The sequence below is a fragment of the Pristiophorus japonicus genome, chromosome 5 (genome assembly GCF_044704955.1).
Source record: "Pristiophorus japonicus isolate sPriJap1 chromosome 5, sPriJap1.hap1, whole genome shotgun sequence".
Lineage (NCBI taxonomy): Eukaryota > Metazoa > Chordata > Chondrichthyes > Pristiophoridae > Pristiophorus > Pristiophorus japonicus.
This window is the reverse complement of record NC_091981.1, coordinates 95743005-95764394: the sequence shown is the minus strand read 5'-3', so window position 1 is coordinate 95764394 and position 21390 is coordinate 95743005. Positions and strand designations below refer to the sequence as shown.

The window sequence follows — 21390 nt, the reverse complement described above, 5'->3', positions numbered from 1 at the left end:
CGCCGGGACCTGGCTCCACCCCCGAATCCAGTTGCCATGCTGCGCCACCATCGAGGAGAGGCTCGGGAGCGGCCAAACTTGGCCTGAAGATTTTTGGCACCCTAATCATTCTACAAAAGTGGCGCACCTCTGGTGAGTGCGCCAGCAATATGTACTGGCCAAATTTGGGCCCATGGTGTTGAAAAAATGCTTAAAATGGCAAGTTAGAATATTGACATTACATCTGCAATGAACTGCCAAATCTTTTTTTTAATCATTTATTAACATAATTTTGACAGTGCCCCTTGTGAGTTACTTGGAAAGGTAATTAAGGCTAGGTCAGTAAGTCTCGTTAAGTTACAGTTGGCTTATGTTCCATTACATGTTCATATATATCTCAAGCAATACATCATGAGAAATCTATTAAGGTCAGTGTGGTTAAAATGTATTATAATTATTGCTCATCATTCGTACCTTGACAACAATCTTGGGGGCCGAATTTGCTGTAGGTTGCGCCCGCAGCCGCCGAGGATCCACTGGAAATGTATGTTTTCTGGGCAATTCCTCCGGAACCGCCTATCTGCCGTCCAGGTTCCACCCGGCGCAAGATTGGTCACGGAGGGATCAGCCGGCATGATGTCATGCAGCCCACCCATGCCGGATGCTGCAAATTGGCCATTTTGGTGAGGGATGCTGGCTTCAGATTGACCTGCCGCCTGCCAGATGGACCCCTGGCAAAAAGCAGGTCTGACCTTGTCATGAGTTGGGCGGCAGGGAGAAGGGCTCCGAGTGCTGCAGCGCTGCACATCGCGGCTATGGTGCAGATGCTCGACCATCATGAGTGGGACTGCTGGAAAAAAGTTAGATGGATGTTGCTTTATTTATTGCTGATGGTCATGTTTAATGGGATGTGATAATGCGACTGAAATGTGTCTAAGCTGATGGAAACTTTTTTCTTTGACCTTGCTGAAAGAACTTCATTGAGAAGCCTAATGGCGAAGGCAAAATTATTATGAATAAGTGAAAAGTCACATTTTGTCCATCCAAGCTGATCAATTAATTCTACATAAGAACATAAGAACATAAGAAATAGGAACAGGAGTAGGCCATATGGCCCCTCGAGCCTGCTCTGCCATTCAATAAGATCATGGCTGACCTGATCATGGACTCAGCTCCACTTCCCCGCTTGCTCTGACACAATCCTTCAAGAAGTTCTCAGAAAAGCACTACATATCACATAGAGGATGAGAGGGTTATGGTTAGAATGGTCTATTGTAAGCCTGAGACAGCTACAGACTCTGACAACATTTGTATGGGAGGAAAAGGGTATAAAGTTACAGCTATTCAACTTTAGAGGCAGCACGATTACTGACCAAATTGAGGAAAGACTCCGGTCAATAGAACACAGCAAGAGACAAACAGCGCGGTGACTCAGTGGCCTACCGTTGAGGTTTCAATGACTAGACTGTCACTATCGTCTTGTTAATGTGGTTTTCTTTTTACTGCAAGGAAACTACTTCACAAAATCTGTTCTGATTCAACACAAAAGACTTGTACCCAGCATGCCTTGTTGTGGTGATGGCTATAAGTCTATTCTGAGAGCTGTAATTAATCTGACACATCGAATAATCTTCACAGCACACAAAGCGTGTTGCGATGGCCTGATGACCGTACCCATTATATAGTGCAGTCATATGTGGATGGGAAGATATTCCTGATAAAGAATATTCCTGAGGGACAGATGTGGGTTTCTCACAAGGCAACACACATGGCGTTAAAATCAGACACTCACCAAGAGAGGGTCAACAATGTGAGTGTATTTACAAGTGCACAATAACCAAAGGTTACATAACATTATTACATTATTACATTTACACCAACAACACCCACCCCTCTATCTGGCACCATCACCTCTCTTCCCCTTCCTTGAAGCGATGCCGAAGCACCTCTTCCTCACCCCACCTACACCACGGTGTCCCGCTCCCCTAACTCTCTCTGCCTCTGGTTGACGAGGTTGTGCAGGAGGGCAGCGGGATGTCTGCAGACGTGTGCATCTTGGTGAGAAGGCAGGGGGCTCAGATCTCCTGCTCCTCCAGACCTGTCTGCCTTGAGGGTGTGGGGTCAGGGGCTTGAACTGTGCATCCAGAAGCCATTTCTTGCCTCATCGCCTCAACGGCCTCGGTTGTGCGCTCCAACACAGTGATGAGCCGGTCCATCTTGTCGTCATGCTGCTGGGTGAAGGTGGCCATGCTGGCAGCTATTCCAGTCATGGTCTGGAGCATATCGCAATCTATCTGCTGCTTGTCCATGATAGCTGGACCTTCTCTAGAATTGCAGGGAGCCGTGGTGAATCCTCTGGTGGATGCTCGCTCCTGGTGGGTTCTGGCACCTTGCTTGTCTTCGCGCCACGGCCTCTGCACTTGGTTGAGCTTGCCAGTGTGGAGTCCGTTCCAAACCCCAGGAACTCGGAGGCCGACGCCGAGGTTCTGCTGACACCTGGCTCACATGGCAGGAGGCTGCTTTCATCTTGTTCCTGCTCCTGGAGCACAAGGGGCTCAAAGACGGGCCCTTCTCCTTCCTCTCTCTCCTCATCTTCGTGGCTCAGGGTGGCAGAGGTGGGAGCGGTAGAAATAGGTGATCTGTTGGCGAGGGGGGGGGGGGGCGGTGGGGTGGAGGAGGGATCTGCTGTTTTGGGCCAGGGGCAACATCGTCATGGGAAACATTGGGGTCTGTCAGCTACTCTGAAGGCCAGAGGTCCATGGTGTGCCTTGATCTGTGCTGTCCGAGTCATCATCTGCAAGTAGAGGACGACATTTCAGTCTGTGAGGGGGCGTTTGGTGCTGGTCAAGCTAAAATGTCAGCCATGCTACCTCACATTCTGCCACCAAGGAGTTCCATCTCTACATGGGCACAAGAATATTGGCCAACAAAGTGTGCGGTAAACCATGAGTGCATTAACATTGCATATCCTTTCATGCCATGAGTGTCGCTCATACCAGGGATTAATATAACCTTACCATGCTGTGGCATCAGATCTGCATCAACATTTGTGGTTGCATGGCGGAGGTCACCCACCAATGCCAACGCACGCTCCTCCAGCCTATTCAATTCGACCACCTCTGCTGCTCCCCCTCCCATTGTTCTCAGGCTTGTTGCCTTGGATGCTTTTTTCTTCTGCACAAAGAAACGTTGCAGCCTTTATCCCCTTTGCTGATGCTCCCCACACACACTCCCTCATACACACACACAAGCATAATCTTTTTGGCGTTGGACAGGAGGGCGCGAATAAATTTGTACTCACTCTTGCTGCCGCCAGCAAATCGTTCCAACGTTTCCAGCATTGGTCCCCATCCCGCTCAATGTTGCCCATTGCATTCAAGATCTCACTGATCTCCCTCCAAATGCGTCAATAATGGGGTGGTGGAGGCTTGCCATGACTATCCCGGGTGAGGTCTTTGTACCTATGCTCCACCTCCATCACGAGCTCCTCTAATTCCTGCTCATTAAACCATGGAGCTCTGGGCCTGGTTTTAGAAACATAGAAAACATAGAAAATAGGTGCAGGAGTAGGCCATTCGGCCCTTCGAGCCTGCATCACCATTCAATATGATCATGGCTGATCATGCAACTTCATTCCTGCTTTCTCTCCATATTCCTTGATTCCTTTTGCTGTAAGGGCCACATCTAACTCCCTTTTGACTATAACTAACGAACTGGCCTTAACAACGTTCTGTGGTAGAGCATTCCACAGGTTCACAATTCTCTGAGTGAAGAAGTTTCATCTCATCTCGGTCCTAAATGGCTTACCCCTTATCCTTCGACTGTGACCTCTGGTTCTGGACTTCCCCAACATCGGGAACATTCTTCCTGCATCTAACCTGTCCAACTCCGTCAGAATTTTATATGTTTCTATGAGGTCCCCTCTCATTCTTCTAAATTCCAGTGAATATAAGCCTAGTCGATCCAGTCTTTCTTCATATGTAAGTCCTGCCATCCCGGGAATCAGTCTGGTGAACCTTCGCGGCACTCCCTCTATAGCAAGAATGTCTTTCCTCAGATTAGGAGACCAAAACTGTACACAATATTCAAGGTGTGGCCTCACCAAGGCCCTGTACAACTGCAGTAAGACCTCCCTGCTCCTATACTCAAATCCTCTCGCTATGAAGGCCAACATGCCATTTGCCTTCATTACCGCCTGCTGTACCTGCATGCCAACTTTCAATGACTGATGTACCATGACACCCAGGTCTCGTTGCATCTCCCCTCTTTTCCTGATCTGTCACCATTCAGATAATATTTGCCAGTCTTCATTGCTGATTTCTGGCCACTCATCGTCAATGATGAAACGAATGGCTGCTCAACATTTTGTGTCTCAATTTCTCCGACTGCCCCATCTGCAAATCAGGCTGCCCCCTCTGCAACTTCTCAGTCTGTCCTCTCCAAACTCCAACTCTGTCCTCTCAAACCTCCAACTCTCTCCTCTCCAACCTCCAGCTCTCTCCTCTCCAACCTCCAACTCTGTCCTCTCCAACCTCCAACTCTGTCCTCTCCAATCTCCAACTCTGTCCTCTCCAACCTCCAACTCTCTCCTCTCCAAACTCCCAACTCTGTCCACTGCAACCTCCAACTCTGTCCTCTCAAACCTCCAACTCTCTCCTCTCCAACCTTCAGCTCTCTCCTCTCCAACCTCCAACTCTGTCCTCTCCAACCTCCAACTCTGTCCTCTCAAACCTCCAACTCTCTCCTCTCCAACCTTCAGCTCTCTCCTCTCCAACCTCCAGCTCTCTCCTCTCCAACCTCCAACTCTCTCCTCTCCAACCTCCAGCTCTCTCCTCTCCAACCTCCAACTCTCTCCTCTCCAACCTCCAGCTCTCTCCTCTCCAACCTCCAACTCTCTCCTCTCCAACCTCCAACTCTCTCCTCTCCAACCTCCAACTCTCTCCTCTCCAACCTCCAACTCTCTCCTCTCAAATCTCCAACTCTCTCCTCTCCAACCTCCAGCTCTCTCCTCTCCAATCTCCAACTTTGTCCTCTCCAACCTCCAACTCTGTCCTCTCCAACCTCCAACTCTGTCCTCTCCAACCTCCAACTCTGTCCTCTCCAATCTCCAACTCTGTCCTCTCCAACCTCCAACTCTCTCCTCTCCAAACTCCCAACTCTGTCCACTGCAACCTCCAACTCTGTCCTCTCCAACCTCCAACTCTGTCCTCTCCAACCTCCAGCTCCCTCCTCTCCAACCCCCAACTCTGTCCTCTCCAACCTCCAACTCTGTCCTCTCCAACCTCCAACTCTCTCCTCTCCAACCTCCAACTCTCTCCTCTCCAACCTCCAACTTTGTCCTCTCCAACCTCCAACTCTGTCCTCTCCAACCTCCAACTCTCTCCTCTCCAACCTCCAACTTTGTCCTCTCCAACCTCCAACTCTCTCTTCTCCAACCTCCAACTCTCTCCTCTCCAACCTCCAACTCTCTCCTCTCCAACCTCCAACTCTCTCCTCTCCAACCTCCAACTCTCTCCTCTCCAACCTCCAACTTTGTCCTCTCCAACCTCCAATTCTCTCCTCTCCAACCTCCAACTCTCTCTTCTCCAACCTCCAACTCTCTCCTCTCCAACCTCCAACTCTCTCCTCTCCAACCTCCAACTCTCTCCTCTCCAACCTCCAACTCTCTCCTCTCCAACCTCCAGCTCTCTCCTCTCCAACCTCCAGCTCTCTCCTCTCCAACCTCCAACTCTCTCCTCTCCAACCTCCAACTCTCTCCTCTCCAACCTCCAACTCTCTCCTCTCCAACCTCCAACTCTCTCCTCTCCAACCTCCAACTCTCTCCTCTCCAACCTCCAGCTCTCTCCTCTCCAACCTTCAGCTCTCTCCTCTCCAACCTCCAACTCTCTCCTCTCCAACCTCCAACTTTGTCCTCTCCAACCTCCAGCTCTCTCCTCTCCAACCTCCAACTCTCTCCTCTCCAACCTCCAACTTTGTCCTCTCCAACCTCCAACTCTCTCCTCTCCAACCTCCAACTCTCTCCTCTCCAACCTCCAGCTCTCTCCTCTCCAACCTCCAACTCTCTCCTCTCCAACCTCCAGCTCTCTCCTCTCCAACCTCCAGCTCTCTCCTCTCCAACCTCCAACTCTCTCCTCTCCAACCTCCAACTTTGTCCTCTCCAACCTCCAACTCTCTCTTCTCCAACCTCCAAATCTCTCCTCTCCAACCTCCAGCTCTCTCCTCTCCAACCCCCAACTTTGTCCTCTCCAACCCCCAACTTTGTCCTCTCCAACCTCCAACTCTCTCCTCTCCAACCTCCAACTCTCTCCTCTCCAACCTCCAACTCTCTCCTCTCCAACCTCCAACTTTGTCCTCTCCAACCTCCAACTTTGTCCTCTCCAACCCCCAACTTTGTCCTCTCCAACCTCCAATTCTCTCCTCTCCAACCTCCAACTCTCTCTTCTCCAACCTCCAATTCTCTCCTCTCCAACCCCCAACTTTGTCCTCTCCAACCCCCAACTTTGTCCTCTCCAACATCCAACTCTCTCCTCTCCAACCTCCAAATCTCTCCTCTCCAACCTCCAACTCTCTCCTCTCCAACCTCCAACTTTGTCCTCTCCAACCCCCAACTTTGTCCTCGCCAACCTCCAACTCTCTCCTCTCCAACCTCCAACTCTCTCCTCTCACACTCAGAGGTGGAATAAAGTGATGTGCCTTTATGCGCATGCGCAGTACAGCAATCAGCCTCAAAAGGCCCTGAAATGACGACATGTCGGAAAATAAAAACTACAAAACAAAAATCATGAAGTCACACGCATGCTCATTGGAGACCCTCCGAAGATCCCTGGGTGGAGAGGCCTCCAACGGCCACACACTGATGACAGCGGCTGCTCATTCCCGCTCCCGCCTGCTCCCTGCCGCCGCTGCCACTGCCACCCACACAACGGAGCCGAAAGTGGCACCTGACGGGACCCGGCAGCAGCGAGCGGCAAAAAGGTAGGTGCCGCCCGGGGGCCGCCGACCAAATCCGGCCCCTTGATCTTGGAAGCAAAACATTTTATACAGAGACAGGAACGATCACGTATTGACTGCACACACTTTGTGCTTTTCATTAGACCTCAAACTATCAGTAATTAAAGCACACACAAATCTGAATTGCATTATGTTTGAGCTGACATAATACTCAAGCCATATTCAAAAAAGGTTTGACAAGAAAAACTACACTTTCTGTGTAAAACATGCGACGGGCAACATGGGTTTTCCAAGCAGGTACATAGGACGCAAATGAAAAAACAACGATTCACAATAACACAATCAGTATTTTACATACTCCTACCAAGTTCCATTTTTATTTGCTTTTTTTCAAATCAGCTTGTGAATGCATTCAGATTTAACTTCTAGTAACACTGGACTCTTGCAACTATCTTACTGAACACTCACCTGCCAGACCAAATGCTCCTTAATGACAGATGTGGCTGATAGGCAGATGCTAAGCACTATTGTATGGGAGGATGATGTCAGCACGCTGGCAACTACAGCATCTCGCATACGAAAGGGCAGCATGGTGTAGACCACAAAGATAATGAATAAGAAGAAGGATACCTGGAAATAAAAGAATAGTTTTTTTGATACTGGCGAGAAAATGGAAACAAACATCAGTCATTCCTGTCTCAGAGCTTAAAGATATCCTCCACTGTTCCAACAAAGCTCAATGTAAGCTCGAGGAACAGCACCGCATCTTTTGATTCGGCACTTTACAGCCTTTGGGACTTAATATCGAGTTCAACAATTTAAGACCATAACCTCCGCCCCTATTTTTTCAGATGACAGCTATTGATGATTCTGTCATTTGCACCTCTTCTAGACTAATCTTTTGTTTCTTTATCTATCCCATTACCATTTCCTTTTGCCTTGCACCATCATCCTTTTTGTCAAGAGATTGTTGAGCAAAATTAAAGCACATGGTATTGGGGGTAATGTATTTACGTGGATAAAAAACTGGTTGGCAGACAGGAAGCAGGGAGTCGGGATAAACGGGTCCTTTTCAGAATGGCAGGCAGTGACTAGTGGGGTGCCGCAGGGCTCAGTGCTGGGACCCCAGCTATTTACAATATACATCAATGATTTAGATGAAGGAAATGAGTGCAATATCTCCAAGTTTGCAGATGACACTTAGCTGAGTGGCGGTGTGAGCTGTGAGGAGGATGCTAAGAGGCTGCAGGGTGACTTGGACAGGTTAGGTGAGTGGGCAAATGCATGGCAGATGCAGTATAATGTGGATAAATGTGAGGTTATCCACTTTGGTGGCAAAAAACGTGAAGGCAGAATATTATCTGAATGGTGACAGATTAGGAAAAGGGGAGGTGCAACGAGACCTGGGTGTCATGGTACACCAGTCATTGAAAGTTGGCATGCAGGTACAGCAGGCGGTGAAGAAGGCAAATGGCATGTTGGCCTTCATAGCAAGGGGATTTGAGTGTAGGAGCAGGGAGGTCTTACTGCAGTTGTACAGGGAATTGGTGAGGCCTCACTTGGAATATTGTATTCAGTTTTGATCTCCTAATCTGAGGAAGTACATTCTTGCTATTGAGGGAGTGCAGCGAAGGTTCACCAGACTGATTCCCGGGATGGCAGGACTGACATATGAGGAGAGACTGGATCGACTGGGCCTGTATTCACTGAAGTTTAGAAGAATGAGAGGGGATCTCATAGAAACATATAACATTCTGACGGGACTGGACAGGTTAGATGCAGGGAGAATGTTCACGATGTTGAGGAAGTCCAGAACCAGTCTAAAGATAAGAGGTAAGCCATTTAGGATCGAGATGAGGAGAAACTTCTTCACTCAGAGAGTTGTGAACCTGTGGAATCCTCTACCGCAGAGAGTTGTTGATGCCAGTTCGTTAAATATATTCAAGAGGGAGTTAGATATGGCCCTTATGGCTAAAGGGATCAAGGTGTATGGAGAGAAAGCAGGAAAGGGGTACTGAGGGAATGATCAGCCATGATCTTATTGAATGGTGGTGCAGGCGCGAAAGGCCGAATGGCCTAGTCCTGCACCTATTTTCTATGTTTCTATGTTTCTTCTATGCTTGGCACGCAATAGGCATGTCTCTGCAATCAGGAAGCAATTTGCTTTACACAAACTTGTACATAGATTGTGTACATAATACATGACATAGGCATAATAATCAAATTTCAACTGATATGGCATAACAAAGTTCTCAATTTTTTTTAGAGGTACAGAACATTCAATAATGTTTACTTTTCTTACCTTAAAGCAGGTGAGAATGTTGTAAGTGGAACATGTCATAATCACTCATATAACACAAAACATATTCTCCCATTATGTAATTGGTGGTGAATTTTGCAGTCTTTCTATTTTGTGCAGATATTTTAAGTTTTTACTCAGTCACGGGATGTGGACATCGCTAGCAAGGCCAGCATTTATTGCCCATCCATCGAGAAAGTGGTGGTAAGCCACCTTCTTGAAGCAACTGAGTGGCTTGTTAGGCCATTTCAGAGGGCAATTAAGAGTCAACCACATCGCTTAGTCACTCACTCATCTGAAGTCACATTTAGACCAGACCTGGTAAGGATGGCAGGATTCCTTCTCAAAAGGCCATTGATGAACTAGTTTTATGACAAACTAGCTTTTTAGTCCAGATTTATTTAATTAACTCAATTTAAATTCCCCAGCTGCCAAAGCAAGATTTGAACTCATGTCTCCAAATCATCAATCCAGTAACATAACCACTATGCTACTGTACCCCTGAGGGGCAAGAGCTCTACTTGCCAGAAAAAAAAAAGCCATGGACGACTAAAGAGATAGGAGATGGCATAAAATAAAGAACCATAAAGGGTGATGAAATAGATACTAAAATCTACAAAAAGAGAGCATGAAAAGAAATTTGCAAGGGATATCAAAATCAACACATATCATTTTTACAATTATATCAGGTAAAAGGTGGTCAGGAGCAATATTGGCCCCTTAAAAACTGATATCGGTGATATAGTCAATGATAATAATGAAATGGCGAACATGTTGAATAACTACTTTGCATCAGTATTTACAGTAGAGGAAGAGCATGCCGGAAATCCGAAGGAAATTAATACTAAATCTGGGGCAGGGACTTAATAAAATTACACCTAAGCAAAATTGCAGTAGTGAAGAAAATAATGGCACTAAAGAGTGACAAATTTCCAGGACCAGGATTTTGAAGGAAGTAGTTGAGCACATTGCATGTTGCAGATGCCCGAACTATAATCTTCTAAAGTTCTTTTAATTCAGGGACAGGTTCCTTTAGATTGGAAAATTGTGCATGTCACGCCACAATTTAAGAATGGCGAGAGAGGGAAACACAGGAAATTCTAGACCAGTTAGCCTAACATCTGGTATCAGGAAATTGCCAGAAGTTATATTGTGGCAGAAATCCTAGCCTCCCCGGGAAGGCATCGCAAAAGTTGGTTTTCGGCGCGCAATGCGCATGCACCGAAAACCGGCTTTTCCGATCTGTCAAGCTCTGGCTTGACAGATCCTCTGTATTCCCACAGCCAGGACACTCACATGGGCAAGATTGCGATATTTACCCATTTCTTGCCCAGCGAATGCCCTGAAAACTCTTGTGCCTGATAAAAGCCAGAGTAAGTGTTTTAAAACATACAAAATCATAGTAAAATAACATTTTAAAAACATGTTTTAATGTTAAAAATCCTGCCCACTAAAGTAAGTTTATTTTAAACCATAATTTAAAAACTTTTTTTAAAAAATCAGAAAAATATATATTTTTTCTAAGACATTTATTAACTTTAATTTAAATTAATCTTAAGTATGTGATATATTTTTTCTATTTTCTATCTGTGTTTGGGTGTTGCGGGGGGTGGTGTTTCTCAATCATAATAATGAGAACTCCTACTTACGGAGTTCTCATTATTATGAATGAGAAAATACTGTACCTGGATTGGCTGTCCAGTGCCATGTGACTTCAGCTCCAGCATACGGACGTCCAGATGTGCACGCATTCCGATGCACAGGGAAAGGAAGCCTCAGGACCAGGATCACTGGTGTGCGCAGCAGGAAAAGGTAGGTGCACATCTTTTTTACCATTTTCTTCAAGCAGAGGACCAGGATTTCAGGGTCAATAAGGATAGGGTGACTGAACACCTTGAAAATTTTCAGTCGATCAGAGAGAGCCAGCATGGATTTGTGAAAGGTAGGTCATGCCTGACAAACCTGACTGAATTTTTTAAAGAGGTGACTTAAGTAGTGGACAGGGGAATGTCTATGGATGTTATTTATATGGACTATCAGCAGGCATTTGAAAAAGTCTCACAAAGGAGACTGTTAACTAAGGTTGAAGCCCATGGAATTGAAGTCAAATTATTGACCTGGTTAGGAAATTGACTGAGCGGCAGGAGACAGAGAGTAGGGATAACGGGTAGGTACTCTAATTTGCAGGATGTGACTAGTGGTGTCCCACAGGGATCTTGTTGGGGACTCAACTATTCACACGATTGACAATAGCATAGAAAGACACGTAAAAATCTGCTGATGACACAAAGATAGATGGCATTGTATGCAGTGTAGATGAAAGCAAAAAATTACAAAGGGATATTGATAGATTAAGTGAATGGGCATAACTGTGGCAAATGGATTTCAATGTAAGCTAATGTGAGGTCATCCACTTTGGACCTAAAAAGGATAGAGCATTTCTAAATGGTGAAAGGCTAAAATGATGGAGGCCTGAAGAGACTTGGTTGTCCAGGTAAATAAATTTCATGAACAGGTACAGAAAATAATCAAAAAGGCTCGCATTTATATCTAGAGGACTAGAATACAAGGGGGTAGAAGTTATGCTGCAACTATACAAAGCCCTGATTTGACCACATCTGGAGAATCGTGAACACACCTTAGGAAGTATATATTTGCCTTGGAGAGAGTGCAGCATAGTGTAAGAAATAGTTAAATCTAAAAGTAGGGGTTTAAGTCCAAAGGAATTGCAAATTACAAAAAGGGATAATAAACCTAAAGAGAAAGACTTCACAGCCCAATAGCTTAGACAAGGGCAGGCTAACACAAGGACGCTAGCACAAGGACGAATATCCCCGGACATTAAATTGATAAGAGAGGACCAGCACAGAGCAATAGAATAAACAAACTACTCTTAGGGAGATTCAAAGTCAGACAGCCTGGGACCAGGAAGGCAATAAAGTGTCCTTAAGAAACATAATGAGACATTCTCGCCCATCAATCAGTTGGGTCTGTTCGCTACGGATCAGAGCACGGATTTTGAGGAGCCTGCATCGCCAGGCTCCAGAAGGCATTCCACCCCAAGGCCATCTAGTGCTCCTCCAGCCATTCCTGCCTCCGCTCTGGAGGTACCGGGCCCAAGCACCTCGCCACAGGGCACCCCCATTTGTCCCCAGGATAGCGCCAACCCCGCGGAGGTTTCGTGGACGCGGCAGGTCCGGTCCACGAGCGTCAGATGATAGCGGAGAGATGGTAAAGTTGTGCAGGAGAACTGTAGATATAAGTGACCAGATCATAACTGCATTGGGGGGCATATCCCGACAGCTGGCCAGCATCTCCGGCACCATGACGGAATATGTTTCGCGGATGACGGAGGTCCTGGAGGCAATAGCCAGGAACACTGCTGGCACAGACCTCTCAGTGGTCCCGGAGCATGGCACTCCACCCCTAGGTTCCGCACCCCCAATGCCAACGACAGATGAGAGGCAGGAGCAAGATTCTGCTTCTGGATCTGATCATGTTCCTACCTCAGTATCTCCCGCTCCCGCACCCATGCAACACCGGCTCTGCCTTCATCCCCCCCAAAGAGGCACCGCCTAAGGAGCTCCTCGGCCAGATGGCATGGAGCGAGGAGGGGAAGGGATAGAGGTGGGGAGAAGAAGGGGAGGGGGGAAGGAAAGTGAGATGCATGTCCGCAGGTGATGGCTTTGTTATATCTCCATCTCAGTGTATGCAATTTGTTGTAATGTATGGGGGGAGGGGGCCACTCTGTTGGTTTGCATTTGTGTTCTGTGTTGCTGAACATGTTGACCATTTGATTGATGTCAATGCTCGAAAAAATGGGGTGGAGGTGGGGTGTTTTTGCCCTTGATACTTATGATTTCAGACCAATGGTCGTATTAAATGTTTTTTATTCAACATAACCTTGTTGCGCATTGTCTCAGATAGCTGGACCGTTACACACTGGTGATTCCTTAACATGAAAGGGTATATTTGCACTTAACTTGAATCAACTTAAACTTTAACTGGCACCAGGTTGATGCCCACCATTGATGTCTGAGTTGCACACACACAGCAGTGTGTCAGCTTTGTCAATAACAGCAACGTTCTTTCAGGCAAATCACTCATTTATGAGCTCCTGACGTAAGAGTCTTGCAGCTATGTAGCTACCACGGGCCCTTTCCTGCGGTCTGGAGGGGGGGCGGGAGCATGATTGCATAGTCAGCCTGATTGTCTGGCCCATGGTCAGCATCCAGCCCCTCGTCTTCCTCTTCCTCTCTCTCCTGAGGTGGACCATCAGTACCTTCTGGCAATTCTTGTCCCCTCCTGATAGCCAGGATGTGCAGCATGGAGCACACGACCACAAATTGAGCTACTTGCTTAGGGTTGTATTGTAGCTCCCCTCCCGAGTGCTCCAGGCGTCTAAAGTGCTGCTTAAGCGCACTAATTGTTTTCTGGACCACATTGCGTGTGGCTCTGTGGCTCTCGTTGTATCGTTTCTAGGCCTCGGTGTGGGTGTCACGTAGAGAGGTCATCAGCCAGGTGGCTAGGCCATATCGTTTGTCACCAAGCTTCCAGCATTGTCCTTGTGGCTGACTGGTAAACATGTCAGAGACAGCGCTCTCACACAGGATGTGAGCCTCATTGAAACTGCCCGGACATTTGGCATTCACTGCCATAATTATCTGGTTGTGGTCGACAACTTGTTGGACCTTCAGCGATGAGAAATCCTTTTCTGTTGCGAAAAACCTCTGGATCCTGAGAAAGTGCCCGCATGGCGATGTGAATACACTGTATTGCTCTCTGCACCTTGGGAAACTTAACAATCCAATAGAATACTCCAGCCCTGTCAGTCTGAGTCTCCGCGGTCATAGGAAAGCTGATAAACTCCATCCTACACGCGTACAGAGCCTCTGTAATGACCTATCTAATGCACCAATGTGTGGCATGCTGAGACAGAGGGGAAATGTCGACCGCGGAGGCACGAAAGGAACCAGATGCGTAGAACAACAGTGCCGCGGTGACCTTGACCTCGACGGACCGTGATGTCCTGAAGGCGCTGGCAGGCTGCAGATCTTCCCTGATGAGCTGGCATATTTAATTGATCACCACTTTGTGGAAGCGCCGTCTTTGAAAACAGGTGTTCTCGGATACATCGAGGTAAGACTGCTTCTCCCTGTAAGTGCGAGTTGTGTATGGTCGGGACCTCCTCCTCAGTTTAGCACATCTTAGAGTGGGCACATAATGATGTGCATTAGACGTTGTGCCATTTGCACTCTGCAGCATCTGTGTAGTAATCGATGCAGGCTGAGAAATGGCTGGCCCCATTCCAATAAAAGTATAATGCCGATTGTTCACAAGCAATAAATTTCCACACTAAAAGACACCTACAGTAAAACCCAATCGTTCACGTCGGAAAAGATGTCTGTTCAGATGGTCACTTCACCTGAGAAGGACTCCAGAGTCAATCCAAATCCCCCCGAAGTTGAAGCCTCCTTTTCAATGAAGCGACCTGCGATTTGCAAAATGGTATCCACACCGCTGTGATTAGTTCAGAACAGTTCAACTTTTTCAGAGCGGTGTTTTTGTTGAGTGATATTGTGGGCGAGATGTGTGCGAGGTGGTGAAAGTGACGTTGGGTGATATACTGGGCGTTAGTTTCGACAAATGTGATCTTTACGGAAAAAAAAGGTGGGCGGACGGTATTATTGAATCTCGGCATTACTAATGTGCCAAAAGTAATGCTGGCCGATATTATGGGCGTTGGTTTCGCCCATTCTGATGATTCCACCCAAAAAAAGTGGGCGGGCGGTATTATTTTTTCCCAACGTTACGTACATGGCGAAAGTAACACTCGCCGATAAGTGTCCGAGAAATGGGCGTTAGTTTCCATTTTGTGGCTAAATAGGCGATATATGGGCATTACACCTCATTTCAGCATTAAAATGGATGGTAAGTGGGCATTATGCATGCCAAAATAATGGAAAATCTAGTCCATTGAGTTAGAGCCATGCCAAACACTAGGGGAGGAGGCCATCGAGATCCTCAGTGGCAGTAATCAGTACAGAATAGGATTCAGTAGAAAACATCAAAAATTGAAAATTATCTTTATGAGAGCAAGGATAGAATAGTTAGGATGGAACAAAGGAGAAGAGAGAAGATCATGTCTCTTTTCTAATGTTCTATAGTTTTTATTTGTTTTCAGTGTGAATGTTACCGACTTTTTACAAAGTATGTATGAATATTTAAAAAGCTACAGTACTCATTTTGTCTGAAAGCCTGTCTTTTAAAAAGTGTCTGTTATGTTTGTAGTTCTGTTTTTTAGTTCCACCCACTTCTATGTAAACAGAGGTAAAAGCCGTTTAACCCTTTGTAATCTTGTCTTGGTATTGAAAGTTTTAAAAATGTGTGAAAATATTTAAGTTAAACTGGTAGAAGAACTGAAAAAAACAAAATATTTGCTTAACAAGCGATTATGGAGACGAAATTGCCCTTTCCGATAAGGCCTCTGCCCACCTGAAAGTGGTGGCCATGGGGCGGCGCGGAATGGCTGCCGACTCTCTGTGGAGAGGAGGTTGGCCAGGTCGACCCGACAATTATGCCCCCGGGTTCGATCAGGCAGCCTGGCACCCCATCTTGGGTGCCAGACCGCTGGCCCGGCTGAAACCCTTCCTGGTGGCCCAGTAGACCTCACTGAAAACTCTGCAGAGTTCGCAGCGGCTCTCCCCTTTAACTGATGTCGTCATCAGCATGGCGTTGATGACTGAGAGCTGTGGACTCTCCGTCTCGCCCCCACTTCCGCCCCACTAGTGATGGCCACTGCGCTCCACTCCCATTTCCAACTCCATGATGATCCACTTCCGCCCTGCTGGAAAAAAAACGCAGAGGAGCTGAATTTCGCCGGAAAGGCCGTTGCATCCATTGCGGTGGCCAGAACACTTCAAAAAGGGTAGGTGCGCCCCGTTTCTGGTGGAGGGCAATTTCTATCCCTATGTTTCAGCCTAAGATTTAACCTTAGATTCACAGTTGCTATAACAATTTGATTTGTTTAAATTTTATCTGCTCTGTATTGTGTTTAGTTAAGTTAATAACGAGAGTTTTTAGTTCCGCAGAAGAGATTCTCACATTTAAAAAACAAAGATTGGCAGTATTTGATTTGGAATTTGGAGACATTTGAGGTGATTTTTCTTGTTAAACATTTTGGTTGTACTGGAAAATCTTGGGTTTGGAAACCTTTTTCAAAGAAACAAAATTAAAAAGTTTGGAAACAATCTAAGATGCTGTTTTCTCTAATGAGAGACAGAAGTGCTCGAGCGGGGAAGTTACCTTGTAAATGAATTGCGAGCACTGTGTCTCTAATGTGTAAAATGGAGCGAGGAAGTTTTAAAGGTACAAAGACTTGGGGAAAAAACAAGTTGCTCCGCCTTCTTACAAACTTGCAAAGGAGTTAACCCTTTCCTCTGTCAGCTTGTTTTTTTTGTTCACCAAACAACTTTAGTATCACGAAATGAAATTTTAAAGATATTGCACGTTATTAATTTAAGTTTCTTAATTTTAAATGAATATTTTCCAATGTGCCAGAAGGAAAATTATGATTTGACAAATTAACTCCTTGGACTCTTAAGCAGAGCTACAAGTCAAACACTCGGGAAAGGAAAATCTAACTGAAGTTTAAGACGATAATAGCTGTGTATCAAGAGATAAGTTTGTGGGGAAATATAATTGAACATTGATAAAACCTGTCAGTGCAACAATGCTGCTGTTTGCATTCGTAATTAGTTTCAAATGACGAAATGGATTCAGGCACAATATAGCTGGTTATAAAGAACTAAAAAAAAAATGTGTTGATAACTTGGACAAAGTAGGAACATTTAATCCATGTTTTCTATCTTTAATATTATATTGGACAGTAACGTTCCTCCAGAGCTCATGAATATGAATAGTAAACAATGGGATGCCCGACTTAAGATTCAATATAGAAACAGGAACAGGAAAATTACACCACCAAGTGGGAATTTTTCTAACATTCTAGTGAAAACAAGGAACGTGTAGTGAAGAATAGTAAATCAATAGCTTTCTCTTGGAGACATTTGTGTCCTTGCCTATGAACTTTTTAAGAAAGCTGCATTGATGGCCTGGCCACTACCCGAGAAATGCAGTGGAAGATGAGCAAAGATCTCCAAACAATAAGATCACCTAAAAGCCCGAGGATGGCTTCTATTGTATGGCATGATATGGAGATACCAATGTAAGTGTGCAGACATGATTTGTTATGTATGAAGCAATTAGCATGTGGGAATGCATGGTGAATTTGCACTGAAGAACGGGCCTCCGACATGCTCAGTTACTTGACAAGAGCAAGACATGAAATGGTTAATGTGGCTCAGGGAAGTGAGACCATTTTTCAGGTATTGACACATACTCCATCGAGAAACTATCTAATCAATGAAATAATCAGCCGAGAGTTAAACACACTGGTACCTGTCAGAGGGATTAAAATCTAAGTAAAAAACAATTGAAGGCCAGAGAGAAATAAATTTAGTAAGAATTATCCACAATGGTGGATACAAGTAAAAGAGATCTGGAGAATCTTTTAAGTCCATGACTTGTTGATTAGATGTTAAAATTCAGCTTTCTTTACAATTTTTGTTTTCTTTGTCTGCATCATTGTCACTCAAAATATATGTACTTAGTCGACATGCTAGTGATTGTGAGACTGAATTATAACTTTAACTGTAATTGTGTTTTGTAGGATTAGGGGTATAGTCTAAAAATTAGAGCCAGATCTTTCAGGAGTGAAATTAGGAAACACTTCTACACACAAAGGGTGGAAGTTTGGAACTCTCTTCTGCAAACGGCAATTGATGCTAGATCAATTGTTAATTTTCAATCTGAGATTGATAGATTTTTGTTAACCAAATATATTAAGGGATATGGGCCAAAGGCTGGTATACAGAGTTAGGGCACAGATCAGCCATGATCTCACTGAATGGCGGAGCAGGCTCAAGGGGCTACATGGCCTACTTCTGTTTCTATGTACCCCTATTTACCATTCATCGCCATTTTTTATTGTTATTATAATTGTGAATTCTTTATTACACGTGACTATTAAGGCAGAGACTGTAACATCATTAACAAGAAAATTGGATGAGTGTTTGAAAAGGATATAAAACAATATGGGAAATTAGGATTTGAGTGGATAGCTCCAGTTGAAAAGCTAACAGTGGCACAGGTGTGCTGGTCCTTGTGTGTTGTAGTTTTTATGCCATCTCGACGAGATTGTTAAGATTGAAATTGCACTCACCATGTCCTGCACTTTCTTTGCAAAATCTTAAATTCGTATTGGGAGCCTTCTTGCGAGACTGGCCTAGCAACACACCATTCCAACTATGATTTTCAAAAATGTTTTTAAAAATTAGGCATGATACAGGCTGCTGACAATATAGGGGAAAACAGGGCTATTGAATATAGCAATGAAATGGGCAGTATTAAGATCAAACGAGGGTGGGCTGCACCACCTGAAAATGGATTAGGTAGCACATAAAATTCGTGTTCACTCTTCATTATCATGATTTTAGTCACGATTTCAGCACTAAAACTGATGCTAATTGACAGAACGCCCAACAGGTGGACAATATCGAAGCCAGTCTAATTCAGTCTTGTTTGCCACAAGCATTTTCCACTACTTAAAGGGGAGATTCAGTAATGCTGCAGCACCTCATTGTCAGGGTAGTTGGGTTTGCAGCTGCCCAAACAACCATAAGAAGAAGGTGAGGACAAGCAAGACTTCTGTAAAAATCGTGATGGCAGATCGTCGCCTAAGGGAAAGAGCCCAGAGTTCTCAAATGAAGCTCTAGAGGCACTGATATTCACGGCGGAGAGTAGGCAGGTTGTCTTATACCCGCAAACTGGCAGGAAGCCCTCGCCCTATATATCCAAAACCATGTGGCAGGAGATTGTGGACCACATGACGACCAGCACCGTGGTCCCTAGGACCCCCATCCAGTGCAGGAAAAAGTTTAATGACATCACATGAGTGGTCAAGGTGAGTGACGGCTTCAGCAAATGCCACATATCACCATCTGCACCACAAGCCTAACACACTACTCAATGTACCACAACCCCAGCACTCATTTACCAACAATCTTTACCTTTCACCATTCACACCTCACAATCATAGCTTCACTTCAGTCTCACAACCTTACCAATGCAGCAACACTCACACCCACATCTCACATTTTGCACACACTGACAGCTATTCAGTTATGACAGGCACATCACCCAACACATTGCACTTAATGGACTCATAGACTTCTCTTTCTCTTGCAGGCCAAGCTGGCACATAATCGCCGGGTGCAACAACAGACAGGCAGGGGCCAGGCGAACATGCAGGGCCTTAGCCAGATGGAGGAGCAAATACTCCAGATAACTGGGGGCCACGTTGTTGACACCATGGCAATCGGTGAGGTAGATTTGAGGGCCTGGTCTTCAAACACTCTTTTCCTCAGACGGCCGAAGGCTGCACTAGTGCACTGGAGGCAATGTTGAATCGCCACATCAATGTCTGCCTTTGTTGATAAGAGGCTCCCGAGATATGGGAAATGGTCCACTTTGTCGAGGGCCGCGCCGTGAATCTTGATGATTGGAGGGCAGTGCTGTGCGGCGGGGACAGGCTGGTGGAGGACCTTTGTCTTACGGATATTAAGCGTATGGTCTACAGGGCTATAGTAGTCTCAACGCAAAGAGCGTGAAGAGGTCAGGCACAGACAGCGAAAGGAGCGCGCAGCAAACCAGTCCCACCCAACCCTTCCCTCGAAGAATGTCTGTCCCACCTGCGACAGAGTCTGTGGCTCTTGTATTGGACTGTTCAGCCACCAGAAAACTCACTTTGGGAGTGGAAGCAAGTCTTCCTCGATTCCGAGGGACTGCCTATGATGATGATGAATCGGTGAGGTTGAAATCCTCGGAAACAACAACAGTATGTTAATTCCTAATCCTTCTCACAACCCAACTGTCCCTCAGCCCTTAACATTTTCTCAACTTTCAAGCTACTCATGATGTACGCATGCATTTCTGGCTTCCCACGACCCGACCCTCACCCTAACCCAACTTTTGTGCCTTTCTGCTTTCAGATAATCAAAAAGCACCTGAGCAGCCTGTCCCCGAGGTCACTGCAGAGACTGAGGGAGGAGAAGAGGAGAAAGACGACATAGCATCACTACATCTCTCACTCGCAGACACCAGCTTAGAAACTGGCACCGCGCATACTTTAGAGGCTTGTATAGAAGTGGGATCTGCGGAGGATGATGCACCAGGCATGAATCGGCTGCAGCAAGGCCAAGGGGAAAGGGTAGCTTGGGGCCAGCTTCCTGGAGGGCGGGTTCGCGCATGAGTTCTGCTGCCCAGGACTCAGATGATAGGATGTCCTTCAGAAGGCGAACGATGGGCATATGCACGGAATTGATGGGTACAATGGCAAGCCTGCCAGAGAGCCTCTCCGCAATGTCATGGAGAGTGGAGGAGTCTGCCTCCAACATTGAATCATAGAATCATAGAAGAATTATAATACAACAGGAGGCCATTCGGCCCATCGTGTCCATGCCATGCACAAAGCTCTGCGTAGAGCATGGAGCCCAGGATTTCAAGCCTGGAAGTGATGATACACTCCCAAAGAGACCATGTTGAGCCAGACATGTTGGTGCGCATGATGGGCAATGTCGCAGCTTTCATTGCAGCACAGGCAGAACTGACCTAACGTCTCAGTGCTACAGCGGAAGCTCTGAGTGCTATCATGCAATCTCTGCTTAGTGCTATTGAAACTCAGACTGCTCTCATGCAGTCTCAGCGTGATGCCAGTCAAACTGACTGATTGTGAGGAATTCTGACATGCTGCTCCGGGGGAGTGTCAGTGGGTCAGTGGAACAGGACCCTGCTGTCCTCTCTCAGGATTACAGCATTCCTATTCCCACCATTGGCTCTCCGCCATTGTCCTTACCGCTGCCTGTCAGCCAGCCAGCCCAGACTGCTGCCGCCCATGCCCAAGTGGTGCAGTCTACAGCCGAGTATTTTAGGTCTAAAGCTGCTCGCAATTGTCCTGCAAGGTCATCTGAAGTGTGCCGCATGGAAACTCAGCAGCCTTCCACCAACCATGTTGCAGCCACTGGTGAAGCACTTCGTAGGAG

General features: G+C 46.1%; 1 protein-coding gene across 1 annotated transcript in view; it reads right to left on the bottom strand.

Moving 5' to 3' along the window:
- Positions 1-21390, bottom strand: part of adcy2b (adenylate cyclase 2b (brain)) — a 796633-nt gene that overhangs the window by 636222 nt on the left and 139021 nt on the right. Inside the window, exon 3 of the mRNA XM_070879907.1 lies at positions 7399-7560. Coding sequence (XP_070736008.1) covers positions 7399-7560 — 162 coding nt within the window. The remainder of the gene's footprint in view (positions 1-7398; positions 7561-21390) is intronic.